Source organism: Microchirus variegatus, assembly GCF_963457635.1.
Source record: "Microchirus variegatus genome assembly, chromosome: 20".
Taxonomy (NCBI): Eukaryota; Metazoa; Chordata; class Actinopteri; order Pleuronectiformes; family Soleidae; genus Microchirus; species Microchirus variegatus.
This window is the reverse complement of record NC_139821.1, coordinates 7,034,804-7,056,628: the sequence shown is the minus strand read 5'-3', so window position 1 is coordinate 7,056,628 and position 21,825 is coordinate 7,034,804. Positions and strand designations below refer to the sequence as shown.

General features: G+C 41.8%; 2 protein-coding genes across 2 annotated transcripts in view; one reads left to right on the top strand and one right to left on the bottom strand.

The window, feature by feature from the left end:
• Positions 1 to 7,339, top strand: part of iqsec3a (IQ motif and Sec7 domain ArfGEF 3a) — a gene marked incomplete at both ends in the record, with an annotated part of 88,237 nt that extends 80,898 nt beyond the window's left edge. Inside the window, 3 exons of the mRNA XM_083906915.1 lie at positions 2,392 to 2,484; positions 2,844 to 2,887; positions 6,731 to 7,339. Of these exons, the coding sequence (XP_083763041.1) occupies positions 2,392 to 2,484; positions 2,844 to 2,887; positions 6,731 to 7,339 (746 nt within the window). The remainder of the gene's footprint in view (positions 1 to 2,391; positions 2,485 to 2,843; positions 2,888 to 6,730) is intronic.
• Positions 7,340 to 11,960: 4,621 nt separating this feature from the next.
• On the bottom strand, positions 11,961 to 21,304 carry LOC310941402 (sodium- and chloride-dependent GABA transporter 1-like; the record flags this gene model as incomplete). Its single annotated transcript, XM_083906568.1, has 14 exons — positions 11,961 to 12,056; positions 13,128 to 13,295; positions 13,948 to 14,048; positions 14,335 to 14,437; positions 14,681 to 14,812; positions 15,042 to 15,154; positions 16,389 to 16,513; positions 16,595 to 16,698; positions 16,770 to 16,904; positions 19,097 to 19,229; positions 19,428 to 19,537; positions 19,619 to 19,719; positions 20,659 to 20,790; positions 21,061 to 21,304. 14 exons carry the CDS (start codon positions 21,302 to 21,304, stop codon positions 11,961 to 11,963), a joined length of 1,797 nt encoding a protein of 598 aa, XP_083762694.1.
• Between the last annotated feature and the right edge of the window lie 521 nt (positions 21,305 to 21,825).

Sequence of the window (21,825 nt, the reverse complement as noted above, 5' to 3'; positions counted from 1 at the left end):
TGTTGAGATTTTCATCATGAACTAAATAATCCTGTGAAGTTGGCCTGAGGCTACGCATTAGAAATTAAAAAAGGAAAATCAGTCCGTTAAGTATTCATTTGTGGGACTTTTCTTTGGATTAATGGGCTCTTCTTATGTCTGAACGCTTTTGGTGTAAAGTGTATTTATTCCTCCAGTGACCTTGCAATAAAACAAGGGTCCACGCGAGTCCTGTTAGAATTTGGACAAAATCTATAATCTCATAAGTTGCAAAGTTATTGAAACAGGAGTCAAGCGTCATCATTTGTTACATGTTATTGCCCTGCTCGTAGACAGCATCCTCTCTGTGTTTGGACTTTTGGAGCAGTGCAGCTCAAACAGACTGCAGTGAAACACAGGGGATAAAAAAAAGAGGTATTTTTGGGAGAATCCAGAGTATCCAGAACTTGGCTATTGCCAGTGGGCATCAAAGCGAGCATCCCCGCTGGGATTTGATGCAATTGCATTACCCTTCACAGAGAGGGAGGCCCGGCTGCCCGGGGAGGACAGTCAACAACCTATGGAGATGGGCAGGGGTTGACAGATGGAAGTTAACACAACAACACACACACACCAGTGCACACAAATTACAAATATGAGTGAATGTTTGGAGGAAATGACTTCATTTACCCTCTAAGTATATTTTTATTGTTATGTTGAGCGATATTTTTGTAGCGAGAACAACAGATCGTCACGCTATTCAACTACATAAATATGTATTTTATAGGGCTGTCAAATAATGAACTAATTAATCTCCCATTTTGATATTCATCAATCTAGATGTCTTGAGAATCGAGAGAATCTCTAATGACTTAATTAATCAGGGTGTGTATTTCAGACACCATTGTTTTAATTCTATTTCTTTTTAAACACAGAGCTACACATGTGGTTCCAGAGAGACTCGGGCCTATCAGGTGCCAACCAGGTCATCTTAAAATAAAGTCTCACTGTCGTCCTGTATGCAACAAGAACATTTGTTAAAAGATAAAGAGAGAGAGAGAATGAAAGAAAACATAGTCAGCCGTGCAGGGTAGGTGTTCAAACAGAAGTCGCCAGGCAGCTGCCGGCATATTATGGACACTATCAGTGCCCAGAGTGGTAAGTTTGCCACTTACTTTCCACTCTTTGGCAATGTGGAGCAATTCCTTTGAGCAATTAGTCGCTGCTTTTTTGGATAGTCAAGGCAAAGGATCGCAACTTCCAGTCATTGTCAATAAATAGTGCCGTGACACCCAGGTAACTTTTGTTTCACGGATGGTTCGGTTGCTCAGCTTCTTCAGATGAAACCTTTCCGCCCAACCATCCCTCACCTCTCTCCATCTTCAGCTACTATCTCAGTCTCTCCTGCAGCATCTGACTGACTGCAGGAAAGTGATTGTTTCGCGTGGGTAATTTAATCTAGGCTGTATTAATCTCAGCGATTACTAACTTTGACGGCCCTAGTATTTTATGTTGTGCTGTTTAAACAAACCTTAGCCTTCATATTAAATAGATGCTAAATCGAGAACATTTCACATGTGCACATCTTCTACTACTTTATCCTCCACATGAGGGCCGAGGGGGTTGCTGGTGCCAATCCCAACTGACATAGGGCAAAAGGTGGAGTACACCACTCCATCACAGGGACACACAGAGACAAATAACCATCCACTCTCACACTCACTCATGTTTTTTGGATTGTGGGAGAAAACTAGAGAACCCTTGAGAAAAAACCCCACGCATACACTAAATGTATCCTCTAGAGGGCAAAAGTGTTTCTGACAACAAAGAGAAAAAAGAAAGAGGCAAACTTAGCTGTGTCTCAAAATGTTTGCACTCTATTCCTGTCGTTCTGCGTCTTATCGTCTTGATTGAACAATCATGTACTGATTTCTCCTGGTACTGCTTGAATTTGTTTGGTTCATGTTCAGACGGAAATTGAAATTGTGCCTTTCAAAGGTCTCTGTTCTAATAAATCCCCCAACAATTCATTAGAAATGTACCTGACTTTCACTATTACATCTCGAATCAGTGCCAAAGTAAGTCGAAATAAAAAATCAGAATACTTTTTGTTTTTGTTTCATTTCCAGTCAGAATACATCATGTTCAGCTGCGTATAGTAGTGTAGTATATACACCGTGGCATTTGAGAACAAAAGCATTGAGTCATCGTGATTGGAAATGACATGCCATTACCATCAAGTGTGAAGCTTAATTAGGGGAATGGAAAGTCATGTTCTGAGATTAGAGGCACCAGAAAGCCGAAAATGTGCGTGTGAACGTACACGTCGATGCTGCCTGTCGATGTTTTCACTCTTACTCATCAGCATCCACCCGTCTATGCTCTCTCTTATTGTGATTATGATGGATCATTTGTGTTTTTCTGTCTCCACAGGGGAGCTGGAAAAGCAGCAGGGCGCCAAGACACACTCGGTAAAGAACAACGGCACACAGCTCGAGCTGCGTGGCAAACAGGGCTCCCCATCAGGTGTGTGTGTGTGTGTGTGTGTGTGTGTGTGTGTGTGTGTGTGTGTGTGTGTGTGTGTGTGTGTGTGTGTGTGTGTGTGTGTGTGTGTGTGTGTGTGTGTGTGTGTGTGTGTGTGTGTGAGCTCTTGCTTCTTCATTTTAAAACCTACCGCTGAGGCCTTGTCCCCAGTAACATTAATATTCCCGCGTTTCTTTAGTTACTTTCCTGGAAAATGTGAAGCGTATAAAGTTTAAACCTTAGAAATGTTTTATTTTAAGATGCAGTTTAAAGCAGAAACGATTGGTTTAATAGACATTTTGCTGCCAACTTTTGTCCCCTTTCCCCCCCCCTCCCTCTTTTTGTATTTCCCCTGCCTTCAGGAAACCCAGAGATAGACAGTGGAAGCGGACACAACGCAGTAGAGGTAAGTGCTTAGCGATAGGTAATGACAGGTAAGTCAGAGCAGGAAGAGTCAGTCAAGTGTGTCATTACCAAGGTAGAATGAGATAGGAGTGTTACACTATAGACTTAGGCCTTGAGGCATCAAGGAGCGGGTAAAAATCCTCTGAAAATCCTCTACATCCAATCAAAAACCTTTAATTATATATCATTTATTCAAGGGGGAAAATAACCTTTAAAAATGACACTTACCTTAAAGCGCCAGTGCTGATCCTCGATCGTCCCCCGTGGATTTTGGAGTAATTATAAGTCATTGTGGTCTCCGTGACCTGTTTTTTCTTCTCCCCTGAACATCAACAAACACACAGAGAAGCAACGCTATCTGCTTCACAGGACTTTTTACGCTTTGTTTTTAAGTACTTTGGTAAGTTCAGTGTTCATCTGGGGACCCGCTGCCTGCTCCAGCACACCTGAGTCAGTTTGTCGTCAAGCTCTGCAAAAGCCTGATAACGACCCGCTCATGTGAGTCAGGTGAGTTGGGGCCAGGATTGAGCAAAAACCACGGGTTGCCAGTTACGTCTGAAAACGAAACCTAAAAGACCTCGGTATTTTGAATTTGAATGTAGTTTTTGGCCACATTTAGCAGACACTTTTAGCCAAAGCTACATAGAAGTCGTCCTGGAAAGAGATCCACTAGATAGGAACAGTGGACTGATGGATGGTGAGAGTGCCGAGGTGGATCCAAGAGAAGGAGATCTGGGTTTTTAAGAGCTTCTTGAAGACAGACGGTCTGTTAGCGCTCGGTAGCTCATTAGACCAGACACATGAAAAGAGTCTGGGATTGTCTTGTGCAGGGCGTCGGCACCGCCAAACGACAATCGGCTAGCCTTTGTAGGCTAGCATCAGTGATTTGAAGCTGTTGGCGGAGCATGCATTTTTCCACATCAGACAGTTTGTAAGAAGCTGAAATGATGTGTCCCAGGATTTGTACCAGCACCCCTACAATTACATGCCCAGTTCCTTTCCTTCCACATGACCACATGCTCCAATCAGTCAATTATCTAAGCCTAACAATACAGGATTGTAGTGTTAGTGGAAATTAAAGAGGCCAATATATGGATATTTGAAGTTTATGGTTTGCAACCTACATTAAGCATCTTGTTCTATTAGTATTTAAGTAAACTATGACGTCACACAGCATAGGATAGGATAGGGGGATTTCGCCTTACAGCAACAATGGTAGCAGTTCCGATCCCGGTTTGACCGAGGGCATATTAGGGTAATTGGACGCTTGAAATTGACTGTAGGTGTGAATGTGAGGATAATCTGGGATTGGCTAAAGCCTGGTACAGCACACCTGCAGGACACTTGCAGTACACTTGCAGTACTTTCACAGGCTACCGGGGGAAGGGATGCGTCCAACACTTTGGGGACTTATTGTACTTGATAAAAATGACAAAAACTTTCATTGTGGTGGTTTGCTGGGCTAATATTCAGAACAGGTTCTCCCAGCTTTAAATATAAGGGAACAGGTTGTAATTAGTTTCACAAGCTCGGGCAGGATTCGCGATTCCTTCGGGGGCCTTTTGTGCCATCGCTAAACGTAGCGGAGGAGACAATGGGAAAACTTTGTGTGTGTGTGTGTGTGTGTGTGTGTGTAGGTTCCAAAACCCCAGCACAGAGACTTTAATTAACACAGTAACATGCAGGCGGTTAAACGCGCCGCTCCTTTGACCCAGCGTCTTCTTCACCTCCCCGCGAAACATTTCTTGCAGTTATAACTCCGGGCTGAACTACACTACCCATGGGGCTTTGCAATTAGCATCTTCGAGGCATCACATGAGCTCCCTCCCAGTCTTCTCTGTGGCGGTGGAGTAGAATCTTAGACGCACGAGTGACATTAAACGGCTTTTTTTAAAATTCCACACAGTTCACTGCTAATATGTGGCACTGTAAATCTTTACACTGGAGCCTGTTAGAAGAGTAATAGCGTATGCATTAAACTGAAGGATTTCACTGCTATTTCATTCCCGTCGTCATAAATGCGAGTGGAACGGCAATTAGAGCCGAGCAAACGCACTCGCCCTGCTGCACAAGAGACATTTTAAGACGTAAATAAATCAAATGAAATGGTTTTATTGTGCAGTGGACATACACTATTTGCTCACTCAATGCTTCCTCTCCTTGAACATGATCATAATCTATCAATCAACAGTAAACATCTGATTTTAGCTGATCATGGCTACACAATGTTCTGTTTTCTGTCAAAATGAGACATTTAAAGACAATTAAGTTTTACAATTAAGTCATATTTATCTAAACTAATGACAAGGACATCAAAAAGCAAGGGAAACTATGGTTAGCTGCAGCTACAATCGTATTTGTTGGTGGTTTCTCAGTATTAATGAGTCCCAGAAAGGATTGTATGGCATCAACATCAACATCAATGTAAAACACAAACAGTTGAGGACAGAGTTATTTAGAAAAGGCATTGGAGGCATTTATTTTTATATCTTAAGCTCTCTGGAGGTCATTGATAAAGAATCGAAGTTGTCAAGGAGACGCCGTGGTCGGCAGATTAAATAGGAGCAAAAACGTTAATGGAGTCCCTTCACTCTGACGTAAGATAAGCTGCAGTTAGCCCTTTTCACATCGCAGATGCTTTACATTAAAAGTCTTCTATAATGCAGCAGATATTACAGTTGACCTTATTCACACACTCAGAAACTTTATTCTTAAGGAAGTTCTAGGAGAACCCTTTTTGGCTCCAGGTGGAACCTTCCACCAAGAACCCTTTTAAAACCCTTTATTCAGGGAAGGGGTTTTAAAGGGTTCTCTGGATCAAAATGGTTTTTACTGGAACCATTAGTGTTACCAAGAACCCTTGAAAAAAAACCCTTTCTTCAGAAAAGGGTTTTTCAGAAGCAAATGGTTCCAGGTAGAACCTCAGCCCTTGTAGAAGAACCCTTATGGAACCATTATTTCTAAGAGTGTGGTATTGAGTTGATATACTTTATTTTTTTAATTTAACTTAAATAACAGTATATGAATTTGCTGCACTGAGAACGTCAGATTCATACATGAAAACTGTGAGAAACTAAACCTGATTTCACCCAATCGTCAACAAAAATTCAACCTTAATGTCCACTTCTTGAAGGTGATGAGTTTCTACCTGGTGCAGTTGTTTCATATTTTATAAGTTATCTGCATTTCACGATGTATTTTAAAAAAAATAAAGAAATGATGATAGAAAGATGTAGTAAAAGTGTAATCTGGGAGGTTTGCATTCTGATGAGTGTTGCCTGTGGGTGTCTGTGGTTGTCAGTCTGCTCACCTCCACTCCTCCTCTTCTTCCACTTCTCCCTCTTCTTTGTATGCCCTTGTCTCTGTTCTGGTTTCCCCTAAACCCCAACCCCCCAACCCCCCTCCTTCCACCCCCAACCCAAGCCTCCCATGTGTCTACTGTCGTCCATAGCGCCACACAGTGGTTTGGAAGGTAGACACAGGGGCCCTCAGTGTCGCCTTTGGAACCACCGGGCCCCTTCTGTAGCAAACCCCCCCCACCCCCCCCCCCCGCCCACACAACCTGTACCACTGTCCTCCTGACCCCCCTTTGTCACGCACCGAGCATCCACTCGACATTGTTCCCACCTCCTGTGGGAGTGGAGGGAGGGGAGTGTGCAGTCGTCACAGTAATTTTACACCTGCACCCCCCTACGCATCCCCTGTGTGTGTGTGTGCTGTGCATTCACCACCACCACCACCCCCCCCCCCCTAAAAAAAAAAACAAAGAGGGCTTGACGGATCGTAGAGGAGGAACCAGTTTTATAACATATGATGCTGTTCTCTTGGCTGTTTTCTAAACTAGGTGTCAATTCACAACAGGCTTCAGACGCTCCAGCTCAGCAGCAGCTGCAGCAGCAGCACGGCGGCTCCGAGTCCCGAGAGCGTGGCCCTTCCTAACCACCGGGGGGAGCTGCTCTTCCAGCAGGGGCCCCGGGGGCTAATCCTGGCGCCGCCACGGTCGGCGGCGAGCACCCCCGCCCACCACCTCCACCTCCTGCAGCAACAACACCAGACGGCCGTCAGCGTGGCCGACCTGCGGCCCGAGACGCTCATCCAGTGTCAACAGATCGTCAAAGTCATCATGCTCGACGACGACGACGGCGGCGGCGGCGGCCATGGGCGCATCGAGGCCTTCCTCAAACAGACGCCCACGCACCACCTGTACCAGCACCACCACCACCGCCACCGCCGCCGCCACAGCCACAGCCACAGCCATCGTCAGATTAGCCAGTCGGCCTTGTCCACGCCGGTCCGCTCGCCGGTCCGCTCGCCGGACGGCTACCACGGCGGCGGCGACCAGCCCCCGTTGCCTCCCCCGCCTCCGCCTTACAACCATCCGCACCAGTACATACCACCTGACCCCCGCCTCAGTCTACACCGGACCCCCAGTGACTCTCAGAGCATGGTGTAAATAGATTAGTTAGTATTATTTCCCTTAAAAAAAAACACCCTTTCTCTACCTATTTAACAGTACATAATGTACATATATATATATATGAATATATATATATACATAAAGAGATATAATAATAAAAAAAAAAAATGAATCACTTATATGCATATATTTAGGAGAAAAAAATTAACTCAACGATTTTAAAAGATGTAGGGAGAAATAATAATAATAATAATAAAAAAAAAACAGTTTTACTCAATTCCACATGTATTTTGAAATATTACATAGTTTTAACAAAATTTCTATAACTTTTTTGTCAGTTTTAACCGTCCCCTTTAGAGGAAAAAGAAGAAAAAAAATACACCTCGTAGTTCCAGTATTAAACCACGATAGCAGCAGAAACACGCGAAGCCCTCGAAACTCTCCCTCTTTCTTAAAAATTAAACTGACCTCTGTTCGCTCTTCACATCCCAACAGCTCACGGCTACTGTGTTTGTATGTGCGCAAGCGGTGCATAGCTGACCCTTTTTAAAAAATATATATATATACAGTATCATGTGCCAAAATACATACATACATACATATATACATACATACGCCTCCTATGAAAACACTTCTTTGCACTTGAATAAAAGCTTGGACTAGAGGAGAAGAAAAGAGAGAGAGAGAAAATAAAACTCCTCCTTTTGCTTCGAGAAAATAGTCGTTTCTCCTTCGAGGAGTGGGAACTGATAGTTGATTTTAAAAGAAATATATATATATAATAATATTGCTATTTTCTCCCCATTTTGCACTCTTGCTGATTTATTTATGTGATGGAAAACATTTGGGCTTCTTCTCTGCTCCCATGGATTAAAAGAAAGAAAAAAAATCCTCCAATCAGCTGTTTTTCCACCTGCTCTGTTGTGAAAAAAACACACGGGATGACGTCTTATTTATGTCCCTCAGACCTGACAGTTGTTTTTCAAAATGGTTTGATTTTGCTTTGCTCTTTTTTGCAGGAAATTGCCACAAACACAAACTGTTCCAATGTCAAGATTTGTGTTTATTATCCCTGTGTGTGTGTGAAGCATTTTTGCATTTCTATCCCCTCACTGTCTCTTCATGTCAGTTCAAGGGCTGTCACTTTTTTACCCCCACCAAAAAAAACCCTCTACATTTTTCAGAATACACACACACACACACAAACATAATTTATGTACTTTTTGAGGTCTAACGCCTCGCCTGCGATGCCTCGACGGCTAAAGCCAACAGGTGGAGTCGGCGAATTTTTGTTCATCACTTTGCATAATATCTGTGATTCAGAAGCCAACGCACGCTGCTTTTCCACATGCTTTGGTGAGGTCAGAACACGAGAAACACGGTCAGAATATGAGAGACGCTTGGCAGGATCACAATGTGGCAGAGGTGATCGTGAGCTGGTTTATATAGAGGGGAACTAATGAGCAGCAGGTGAGGAGAAGAAGGGAGTGTGGAGCAACAGGTGAGCGGAATGAGCTGATTGCAAAAGAGGGCAAAGAAGCTGAAGTTTTAGTCTGTGCATCTACTACAAAAGAACAGAGACATTCGATCAATCTTGGGAGTTCTCGAGACATGTCCGACATCTATTGTGCGATTGGTTCTGCGCTTGAGTTTCTCGTGAAGTAGGAAAACGTCCTCACATTGTCTTTGTTCTTGCCACATAAGAAATTGAACAAATGTCCCTGTTCTTGCGGAGTACGGAGTACAGGCTTTTAGTGAAGAAGCAAGAAAAATCATTTAAAAAGACAACAATTAAGTACTATGAACTGTTATAGATGAATTAGTTTGTTACTTTGTCTAAAGGATCTAAGGCCGTCTCCTGGACCACGTGGTAACAACTTTAGGGCCGAACGACTTTGAATTAATATCGAATTGCGATTACTGGACAGGAATTGTGATATGATTCAGAGGGAATGGTTACTTAAAAATTTCATCCAAATCCGTCCGTGACTTTTCGAGCTAACAGACAGACAGACGAACAAACTCCGGCGGAAAACATATACCGCCTTGGTGGAGGTCAACTAGAAAAGCACTCGGAGAGCGCAGACCTCCGCCAAGGCAGCTCAGCCCTCCCCCCGCGCAAAATAGCGATAGAAATAGTGATAGCATCTATGGATCACTCCCCAAAATTGAATCACTTGTTGTCCCATTGTGGACATTACTGAAAATTTCATCCAAATCCGTCCGCGACTTTTCAAGTTATGTTGCTAACAAACATATACCTCGTTTAACAACAAAGACGTCTACTTCTGATATTATATTTTGACATACATTTTGGCTTTAAAAAAGATTGTGCCTCGTGCTATTTGATAATTACGGTAGGCCTTATTGCGATATGATCAAATTTCGATGAATGGTTCGGCCCTAAATGACTTCAGACTTCAGGTCTGATGTACTTCTAGGCTGTATATTTTGAACACGGATGGGGCTGATAACCAAGTTATGGATTAAAAAGTGACAGCCCTGGTTCTGTTTACATGTCCCAGGTTTTTGTTTCACACACAGTTTGTAGACTTTTGCAAATTGTGTGACATCACTGGTATTGTTGTGTTCTGCTTTCAATCTCAATCTGAATTGTATCCGATCTAATCTCCTTCACCCAGGTGTAGATTATGAGGAAGCGACTTTTTGAAGCCCCCTCTTTTATTACCAGAACGTTCAGTATTCAGTCCAATCTCCTCTTTTTCATTCCACTTATCATGAAACAACAGGACAATAATTAACAACGGTTTTCCTATTTTTTGAACACCAAACATCCTCGTGTTCTACTCTTACATATATATATATATATACTTTTCACCGACTGCGCGTTTGCTCATTTGTTTGTTCGGAGATCAACGTTTAGATTAGATACGAGGTTGTTTGTTTCTCACGCATGACATTTTGTTTGGAGGATTGTTAACCTTTTTCGATTCCCAAATTTGGTTTTTAGCTGTGCATGGATTTGCTGCGAGCGCACTCGTCGGAGATGAAGATGCCAAAAATAATGAAATGATAAAGATATGACGATATGATGAAAAAATATTTGTTTGTAATAGAAAAAAAAAAGACACCACTGGTGGTAAAATTGGACACCCTTTTATTCCCCACACACATCTTTCACTACTACCCTTTGTATGACTGCACAGTTTTTTTCCTATACTTGACGACGAAGATGCACTGGGAAATCACAGGTTTGTGTTTGAAAGAGAAATAAATAAATGTAGCATTTATGGATCGTTTGATGCCAAACAGTGAAGTAGTGAGTGACTTTCATTGAGAAACGTAAGACTTAAGGGCTCTGCCATAACCAGTGCACTGCTTCATGAATGATCTCGTCCGGCTCCGTCAACACTCGTGTGTTTGCTCATTATTGTTTGAAAAATGTTTGGGGGAAAATGTGGACTTTTTACAGAACTGAGAGTATAACAGATCAACCAACGTCCCCTTAGTTGACTTTGAATCCCCTCTCTTACCTGTATATCTACACGCTATTAAAGATGATTTAAGTCTACCCACCACGATGATGTGCACTTGTTTTTGGATGAAATTGGACTTGAGCTTTAACCCTTTAACACCGCAAGCGCACTTTTGCATTAGCGTAATAACGCGACGGTTTGTGCTATCGGAAAAATTCCGACGTTTTCTGAAAGCTGAGAAGTTGCACGTCAAAGCCCATGTGTGGTTATTACGGTAATTTCACTCACGCAGTTGCAGGAAGCCGACGAATTAGCGTCTTTGTTGCCAGAAATGGCAAAAAAGTTGGGGAAAAATAAAATAAGCATTTTGAGGCTTTGGTGTTAAAGGGTTAAAAAGATGTTATTTTTCCTGACACTTTGATGGAGTCACTGTCAATATTTTGAGTTCAAACCACTTAAAAAGCAGTTAGTGAGGATTGGCAGTGATTTACCCTGACGCACGACACTAATGTGGACGCTGTTATTTATGTCTATTGTTGGTTGTTTTATTGGCATCAAAAAACAAGATTACTCATTTTACATTTATGCACACTCTCCGTCATTGTATGAAAAAAAAACCTAGAACAACACAATTATTATTATATTTACACATTTTTATTTTGTTTGAATTAAATAATCTGTACCGAGTGCGATTACTTCCCTTAAATCCCTTTATAACATTCACATTATGCTGTAGTTCTTAATAATTATTCTCCTTTTTTCAAGTTTGGATAAGCAAAAACACCAAGTACAGGTGGATGGTCTAAGAAAAACTGTGATTTTATTTATTTTATCACAGTGTCTGTTTGTTGTTTTTTATAAAAACCTGAACCACAAGCAATTAATCTTAAATGCATAACAACTTCAAGTTTTATCCGCTTGCATATTTTCCCAGTGCAACAACATTCATTACATTTGTGCTAAATGAGACATTGATTTTTGCCGCCTCGTAAAAGAAAAATGTACAAAGATTTACAGCCATAATCAATTATTTCATGTTTAATTTATGTATAAGATGTAACTCCTCTGCTTTCCTTTATTTGCTATAATTTATGGCACAGCGTACGATGAAGGAGAGGGGGAAACATCATCTGCTCGACGGGCAGCAAAGAGTCGGACACAGTCAGTTTGACGAGGGTAAAAAATGGCTGTGGGGAGATTTTTGAGCTGAACAATCCTGGCTAGACTGGAGCTTCTCCCACGCTCCCTGTATGTGTGAATTCTTCACGCCCCGATGGCTTTTCATCCTCCTGGGATGTTGTCATCTTCTGCCAACGCTGGTCAAGTAAAGGGGAGTTACATCAGAGTCAGGGTAGTTTTATACGCTTAAAGTGGTTATTCTTGAAAGAGAGTCGGGCAATTTTTATAAAGACCCCTTGACATGACTGTTGAACCTTTAGTTTACGCATATTTATGTGTTATGATGATTTATCTTGTGCACATCCAATCAAGCACAATGCAGACTGGGCCATATCACTACCCAATCGGTGCCGAAAACACAATTTGTTCTGCGCGTGTACAAAAGTGTGGCTACTTCAGGTTACTGCTAATGTTTTATGACTAGATTACATAAAAACATGTATTTTATTTTATAAGAATAATGATGCTAGGCTATTTTGAATCACTAGATGTTATGGCAAAAAATTTATACAGGAAGTAATAAAAAAGCTGGACGGAAGTAGCCAAGTAGCAAACAACACGTAGCAATATGTGACAGGAAGTAGCAAAGTAGCAAACAACATGTAGCAACACATGACAGGAAGTAGCCAAGTAGCAAACACAAAGCAACACGTGACAGGAAGTAGCAAACAACATGAAGCAACACGTGACAGGGAGTAGCCAAGTAGCAAACAACGCGTAGCAACACGTGACAGGGAGTAGCCAAGTAGCAATCAACTGTAGCAATGCGTGACATGGAGTAGCCAAGTAGCAAACAACACGTAGCAACACGTGAAAGGGAGTAGCCAAGTAGCAAACAACACATGACAGGAAGTAGCCAAGTAGCAAACAACGCGCAGCAACACGTGACAGGGAGTAGCCAAGTAGCAAACAACACGTAGCAACACGTGACATGAAGTAGCCAAGTAGCAAGCAACACGTAGCAACACGCAACACGTGACAGGGAGTAGCCAAGTAGCAAACAACACGTAGCAACACGTGACAGGGAGTAGCCAAGTAGCAAACAACGTGTAGCAACATGTGACAGGAAGTAGCCGAGTAGCAAACAACATGTAGCAACACGCGACAGGGAGTAGCCAAGTAGCAAACAACGTGTAGCAACACGTGACAGGAAGTAGCCAAGTCTTTAACCTGAAGCGAGTACAAAGTAAAAACCATGAGGTCGGTACCTGTTTGATGCTGCCTTTGGTTCTGCAGAACATGTAGACGACGTAGCCCGGGATCAGTATCATAGACGACAAAGCCATGAACCAGCCAATCACCTGGCCCCACAGTGGGTAAACGTACTTCCCCAGAGTCAAAGGAGTCATCTCAATGGCGCTGAAGGTAAACACCCCCTACAATAGAAATTGGTGCATTAAATGAAATCTCTGGTGAGTTGATCAGTATGTCAGGGCCAGAAAACAAGGAAACGCACAACATGTCATTCCTGCAGTTGGGTGTCTATCAAAACATTACAAGAGTGTTGTTTTGTTGTGTCCTTGAGTAAAGCAGTCAAATTAAAACTTTGTTACCTTGAATTCAGTAGCTGTGGGTGTGACTGGACTCTTGAGTTGAATTGAGTTGTGTCTGTTCAACTCAAACTTCACGCTTCTGCAGAGCTTGATGACGAGCTGACCATTTGAATCAGGTGTGTTGGAGCAGGGCAACATCTATAGCATGCAGGGGAGTTTTCCCTGAGGACCAGGGTTGGGAAAACACTGTCCTACCTCATGGTGGTGCTCTAGGGCAGTGGTTTCCCAATCCTGGTCCTTCAAGGACCCACTGCCCTCCATGTTTTAGATGTTTCCCTGCTCCAACACATCTGTAAGTTTAAGTCTTAGTTGTTCTAAACTACATATATCTGCCATTGCAGCAGAATCCCCCCTTTACTTGTCTTCTTAAGTGTCTCCCCTTGACATTACACTTCCTCCCTCACATGATTTCCCTGAGGACCTGACACATGAGAGGAAGTACAAATCACCACTCACAACAATCTACTGTACCTACCAGGCAGATGAGCGGTGTGAAGAACATCCAGCAGAGCTTCCACCAACCGCACGGCCGATAGCCGATCATGTCCTCAATGTTCTTATAAAACCTTTCGGCTCCTGTGGCCGCGGAAAAGAAACAGGAGACAAAAGAGAGTGAGATAATAACTCCATCAACAAACAGGGCGAGAGGAAATTGGACAGAGAGTTATCACAGAAAGTGGAGCAGATAGATGTAATTTCCTGTTGGACAGTTATGTAGGAAATCTACATGCATGATTCATTTGGTGGACTTGGCACAGATGTAAGTGCCCTCAATTTTCTTCTTCTTCTTCTTTTCATCCCTCGTTTAATTTAAGCAAAAAAGGCTGAGTGAGTGAGTGAGTGAGTGAGTGAGTGAGCTCACCATAAAACCAAGATATCGAGACGGTTTCGAAAAAGACGAGGAAGAGGAGGCACATCCCGCTGGCTGAGTAGTAATCAAACAGTTTGAACACGTACAGGCCGCCCTGGAAGATTTCAACACACACACACACACACGCACACACACTTTAGAGGCTGATTAAATAGAATATGCATGATGAATGTTCACTGCAGGTTGTTGTGAGATCGCTTTGTCATCGTGTTAAACGCAGGAGGAGCATCTTTTTCAACACACTCTGCACACTTAAATACTGTAAATCGTCCTTTAAATATGTCTTTTAGATCACGGATCATCAGCAGGGTCTGTGTGTGCTGTGTGCAGCACACACCTGGGTGATGTTGGAGAAGCCGATGATGAAGGAGATGAGGCAGACGATCAGGATGAAGACCTTCTTCCTCTTCCTCAGCACCAGGGGATATTCATCCATCAGAGCTGTGATGAAGCCTTCCACCGTGCAGAACTAATATATGGCATTATTATCGGAGGAGAGACACGCGGGAGGGTCAGGATGGATTATAAACAGAGCCGGGTTTAAATCTCACGCCACAAGTGCTAATACTTTGTTTTCCTTCATCTCTTCATTTGTTTAACATACGGCGACAGTTTGACGCCATGTGATTAAACTCAAATACTTAATACTTTTAAAGTGAACAAGGATAAGAAATCTAATAAGTGTGTGCTGTTCATACCTGACTGTCCAGGCCCAGCATCATGAGCATGGAGAAGAAGAGAATGGCCCACAGGGAGGACATGGGCAGCTGAGTGACAGCCTGAGGATAAGCCAAAAAAGCCAGACCTGGACCTAAACGGATACAGTGGCAGAAAGTGAATATACTACATACATACATGTGTTTCTATATCACTTGGTTTGAGTAGTCTTGGAAGAGGCCTTTTAAATGTATTGTAGGAAAGGGCCTTTGCTTCACAGAGGCTAAACTCTTAGAAATGAGGGTTCCAAAAGGGTTCTGAGGTTCTACCTGGAACCATTTGCCCCTGAAAGGGTTTTTCAAGGGTTCTTGGTAACACTAATTGAACCATTTTGATCCAGAGAACCCTTAAAAACCCCTTTCCTGAATAAAGGGGTTTAAAAGGGTTCTTGGTAACACTAAGGGTTCCAGGTGGAACCTTTATAAAAGGCTCTTATAAAGGGTTCTACTATGAGGACAAGCCGTAGAAAGGATGGACCCATATAAGGGACTATGAACGGTAGGGACGTCAGGGTCATCAGCAAGGGATCGCTGCTCCTTGATGTTTCGTTTCCCTTATCCGGGAATATCTCCTGGTTCCAGGGGCAGTGAACAAGAACGTCTACCTGCCACCTCCTGCAGCTAACCTTCTCTAAGTGTTAGTAGAACTCCCCAAGAGGAAGAAACGTGTGTTCTCTGTCTCCTCCGATATCTCCTTGGTAGCCTTGTGTTTGGCTCCCTGTAGGTCTTTGAGGAGACGTGACATTAAGCCCCCAACGGAGCCTCTACACTCTTAGAAATAAGGGTTCGAAAAGGGTTCTTCTACAAGGGCTGAGGTTCTACCTGGAACCATTCGCTTCTGAAAAACCCTTTCACGAAGAAAGGGTTTTTCAAGGGTTCTTGGTAACACTAATGGTTCCAGTAAGAACCATTTTGATCCAGACAACCCTTTAAAACCCCTTTCCTGAATAAAGGATTTTAAAAGGGTTCCTGGTAACTCTAACCCTTTTTGAAAAGGTTCCACCTGGAGCCAAAAAGGGTTCTATGAGAAAAAACCGAAGAACCTTATATGGTTCTACTTAGCACTTTTATTTCTAAGTGTAGTGGTTGTACTTGCTAATGTCTGGTCCTAAGCCATTAGTGGTGTGACGAAGCTACACAAGCCCTTAGTGTTACCAAGGGGTTTTAAGAGGGTTCTTGGTAACACTAAGGGTTCTCCTATGAGGACAAGCCGAAGAACCTTATATGGATCTACTTGGCACTTTTATTTCTAAGAGTGGGGATAGAGTTTCCCTTCCATCTGCCACCAGGACCTCCTTCTTTCACATGGGCAAAAATAACGTGTAATACCTGACGCTGCTAATTCCTGCACAGGTTTCTTGGTGATGTGGGACATGAAGCCCACGATGGAGAAGATGACAAAGCCGGCAAACATGCTCGTACAGGAGTTGATGCAGCACACGATGATGGAGTCTCTGAAGGCATGAGGGACAACGTGAGAAACTGAAGAGAAAAACAAACACATAGTCATAAAGGTGGTGATTTTGTGACCCTACTTGTAGACGTCGTTGTTGTACGAGTTGTAGCTTCCCAGCGCGATGAGTGAGCCCAGGCCCAGACCGTAGGAGAAGAAGATCTGCGTCGCTGCGTCGAGCCACACCTGCGAAAACAACAGATGTGTATGTTTTCCATGTTTACGTTCCAATATCAGTCTTTCCCCGGACTGTTTACCTCAGATCGGGTAAGTTTATTAAAGTCCGGAGTGATGTAGAAGAGGATCCCGTCTATGGCTCCGGGTAGAGTGACCCCTCGGAAGAACAGGATGAACAGCATGAAGTAGGGGTAGGTGGCGGAGAAATACACCACCTGAGAGGAAGAGAGGTGGAATAACTTGTTTTAAATTATTTATGTTATCTCGTATTTTTCAAAGCCACTGACTTGTGTTGGAATTGCACTGCATAAAACATGCTACGTATCCACGTCTGTGCACGAATTTCACTTTAAAGCTAATGACAAAGTTCATATTTGTGGCGAAAGCATGAAGAGACGCAGAGCCGTGTTGTTTCCACAAATCCAGCTTCAGCTGTTCCAATATTTCCACTGCTTCTCTTTGATAGAAGATCTTACCTGACCTTTCAGATGTGGCCGTCGTGACGTCAATGCACAAATTAGTACATACATCAGGCCCAGTATCTTGGAGGAATTCATTTTCTTATTCTTTTTTAATCATCCATGAATTGTTTCACAGTTGTTGGTGAAAATGAAATTAATAATAATTTTATCATAAAGGTTGCACTGGAAAAAAGGATATAAGACACTCTATACTGTGCATTCTTATAGCACGTTTTAACACAATAATAAGAGTAAATGCTATATGTCACTAGTGTCACAATCAACAGCCAATCAAGCAATAAACAATTGGACATGGATAAAGTCTCGTTCAAAGGTGTCAAAATGAATTTGGTTGTCAGTGAAAATACCCAGTTCATAAATGAAAATCTTATTCTGTGATTTAAATACATGTTTATTCATTAAAGCAACGTGAAGGTTCTCCAGAGCGACGCTCAGAGGACTCCAGTCAATTTCCATTTTTTTATAAATACAGGGCTGATGAATGGGCTCTGATTCACAGTGCAAACACATCCAGCTGATTTATAAATTAAGAGCCATGACTCATATAAATCAATAAATATTAAACCCATTAACTACTCGGAGAGACAAAACAAAGATGAAAAAAAAGGAGAATGGTGAATGATTTAGCACCTGATCGAAAAAGCTCACACTCACCGAGACTGAAGTTTACTTTACAGGGAGAAACTTCAGTGAAGAGGCTCATTAATCATGTTACTGTTAAATTATGGCTTCATGATAAAGACCTGATAACGACTTAACAGACAAACAAGCTGCATTTAATGTAATCACAGCATGTTTACATCATGGCATTAACTATACACGTACTATATGGTCATAAAGTCTAAAAATAAGACCATTACTTTACTCTGTTTTAGTTTGAAAACTATGTTTTATTCTGAAAACTATGTTTTATTCTGAAAATTCTGTTTTATTCTAAAAACTATGTTTTATTCTGAAAACTCTGTTTTAGTTTGATAAGATCTATTGTAGTTTGAAAACTCTGTTATTCTGAAATCAGTTTTAGTTTGAAAAACTGTCTTATTCTGAAAACTGTGTTTTATTTTGAAAACTGTTTTATCCTGAAAACTCTGCTTTATTTTGAAATCTCTGTTTTAGTTTGAAAAAACTGTTTTATTTTTGAAAAAACTGTTTTATTTTGAAAACCCTGATTTATTTTGAAAACTCTGTGTTATTCTGAAAACTGTTTTATTCTGAAATCAGTTTTAGTTTGAAAAACTGTTTTATTCGGAAAACGCTAGTTTATTTTGAAAACTGTTTTATTCTGAAAACTCTGCTTTAGTTTGACAACTCTGTTTTATTCTGAAAACTCTGTTTTATTCTGAAAACTCTGTGTTATTCTGAAAACTCTGTTTTATTCTGAAATCGGTTTTAGTTTGGAAAACTGTTTTATTCGGAAAACGCTAGTTTATTTTGAAAACTGTTTTATTCGGAAAACCCTGCTTTAGTTTGACAACTCTGTTTTATTCTGAAAACTGTCTTATTCTGAAAACTCTGTTTTATTTTGAAAACGGTTTTATCCTGAAAACTCGTTTTATTCTGAAATCTGTTTCAGTTTGAAAAACTGTTTTATTCTGAAAACGCCGGATTATTTTGAAATCTGTTTTTATTCTGAAAACTCTGCTTTAGTCTGAAAACTACGTTTTAGTCTAAAAACCCTGTTTTATTCTGAAAATTCAGTTTTAGTCTGGACACAGAAACAGCGAGGTTATCCAATTCAGTTTATTTAATTTAATAATTTCTAAACATTTATAGTGATCACCAAAGCTGAGCCATGGCAATAGCAATGTAACATATTATTATGTTCACATGGCCATCAACCATGGCCATTTTAATAATGTTATTTTATATTTATTATTTAAAAAAGAGTAGAACTAATGAATGAAAAGTGGAGCAAAGAGTCTCACCTTCCCCGTCCACTCCACTCCTTTCCATATGGAGAAGTAGACGAGGATCCAGGCCAGGGCCAGAGTGCCGACCAGGGGCCAACGTAGCTCTCCTGGTTCATCCAGACCATTGGAGAGCTGATGCATGTTACGCCTACAGGAGCACACACACACACACACACACTGAATCACAACATTATAGAGAGCAGAGAAACCCAACAGTTCCCAGTGGAGAGAGATGTGCCTAGATAGGTTGGGGTGAAAGGAAAAATGCAAACCCACACAGAATGGGTTCAGACACAGACTTAGCAATAAATTCTAATGACACAGAACTATAATCTCGTCGACTTACTCCCAGAACTCAGTGACGGCGCTCGTCAGGTTGGTGGTGTCTGTCAGGCTGTAGTTGGAAAAACAAGTCTCTGTGTTCCAGGGATTATCACAGCTTTGCCAGGGCAGCTCCTGCACACACACACACATATAAGTATAAACAAAAAAAACAGAGACATACCACCTGACTCTGTGAGGGGACGAGACTCTTACCGAACCAAAGGAGTTGAATAAGTAGTAGAGCGCCCACGCGATGATGATGATGTAGTAGATGTTGAGCCAGAAGGACAGAACGACTGAAGCCAGACCGACACCTGGAGGACACACGGACACGTTTTACGCCACTTTTACACATCGTCGCTGTTATCTTCCCGCACGTTAACTCGTGCCTTTGCTTTAATCAGTTTGGCACGAAAACCCCCCACGCTCGGCAGCATCGCTGGTGCCATCTGTGCTGGCAGCAGATTAAATAAGCTTTAGTTACAGAGAAGAGGAAAAGTTATCAACAAAGCTAGTTTTTTTGTTGTTTTTCCCTTTTACTTTGTGTGTTAAAATCACAACCTTGTACGATTTTGTTTCAAGAGTCTGTCAGAGAGTTTAGTTATGACTACTTTTTGACCATGTAGCTCACGTAAGTTCACATTTAGCTGTGATTTTACACTGTAAAAAAACAGATGAAGGATGACGGATTAAATTTAAATCTAAACACTGACCGAAAATAGTTTTAATAGTCTCTTAGTGTGTCTGCAGTTATTGTTTCTCTTTGCACTACTGATCTTTGTAGTTGTTGCAACTCTTTAGGGATTAGTTTTCATTTCTTTATAGTCCAGGAGTCTGCGACGTCTAGAATAAAATCAAAAGAGCCATTTTTTTAACCCCACTCCGCTCAAATGTAATTAATATGGAGCCGCAAAATGAAGACAACAGCATGTAATCAGTTTTATATATAGATATATGGACATAATAGTAGTATAGTGTGTTGAATTTAGGACATTTATGAAGCACAAAAAGAAAACAAAGGAAAACAGTACAGTAGTAGTATGTGGACCCAAATGACTATTTCTTTGCACGTGACTTCATTTCAGTGTTGGTAGTTTTAAGTATCGCATTTGACACAATATTAAAACACTCTACACAAGTCCGTCTTTTCATTGTCACTTTATGTGTCTCATTAGCCATGAAACCATGAAATCACTGCATGTAAATAAAAAATAAAAAACTACATAAGTGTTGTCCTCTTATTCAAATATCACCTTTCATCATAGGGAGGAGTTTCCACACGCCAAGCCCTCCCACCGAGGTGAACTGACCCAGAGACGTCTCCAGGAAGAAGAGCGGTATCCCGGCGAACACCAGAGTCAAAAAGTACGGGATGAGGAAGGCACCTGTCACAAAAATATACATAAATATACACATTTATGTTAAGCTTTAGTGGATTGCAAAGGGGTTTTCAGGATGATTTGTTACTAAATAGGTGTTAATTATCGTCTAATAATGCATTTGAAAACACATTAAACCACAGCGCCTGCAAAATTATCCTTAGACCTTAAAGTAGACCTCATAACACTTATTTACAATTTATCTAACAGGAGAATAAACTTACATTTAAAACGATTTTACAACAGTAACAACACAAAAAGCTCATCTCCGCTCACCTCCTCCGTTCTTGCCACAAAGATACGGAAATCTCCACACGTTTCCCAGACCGATGGCGTATCCCACGCACGACAGCAGAAAGTCGAACTTTCCCTTCCAGCTGCCTCTGTCAGGCAGCTCCTCTTTGTTCTTGCCTGCGTCTGCAGGGGGCGCCACAGGGTCCAGCTCCTCAAAGGGAACCGCTTGCTTGACCACCTCCGTCGAGGAGTTCAAGGCCAGCGCGCTCTGGCCCGTTTTCCCCATTGTGAGGAAAAAAACGACAAAGCGCCACAGACAAAACTGATCACTCTGTCCTCACAGTCTCTGACAGATGTCTTCTGTTTCTCACACTGGGTTTGGAGGATCCTGACTGGACAGATTCAGAATGATGGACACACAGGGACTGTGCAGAGGGGAGACAGAAAGACAGAATGGACAAAGGTCACTTCACAAACAAAGAAAACTAACATATTTGCTGGTGTTTGAAGGCACCTGGAGTTCTGCTGATGTTCTTGGGCTGAGTGGAGGAGTTAATTTGATTTGAAATGCTCGCATAGAGAAATTATGTGAACATTCTTTGAAATTGGACACTAATAATAACTGAAAATAACACGTATTCCTTGTATTGCTTCAACATACAGGCTTATGTAGCTTCGTTACACCACTAATGGCTTAGGACCAGACATTAGCAAGTACAACCACTACACTCTTAGAAATAAAAGTGCTAAGTAGAACCATATAAGGTTCTTCGCCTTTTCCTCGTAGGAGAACCCTTTTTAGCTCCA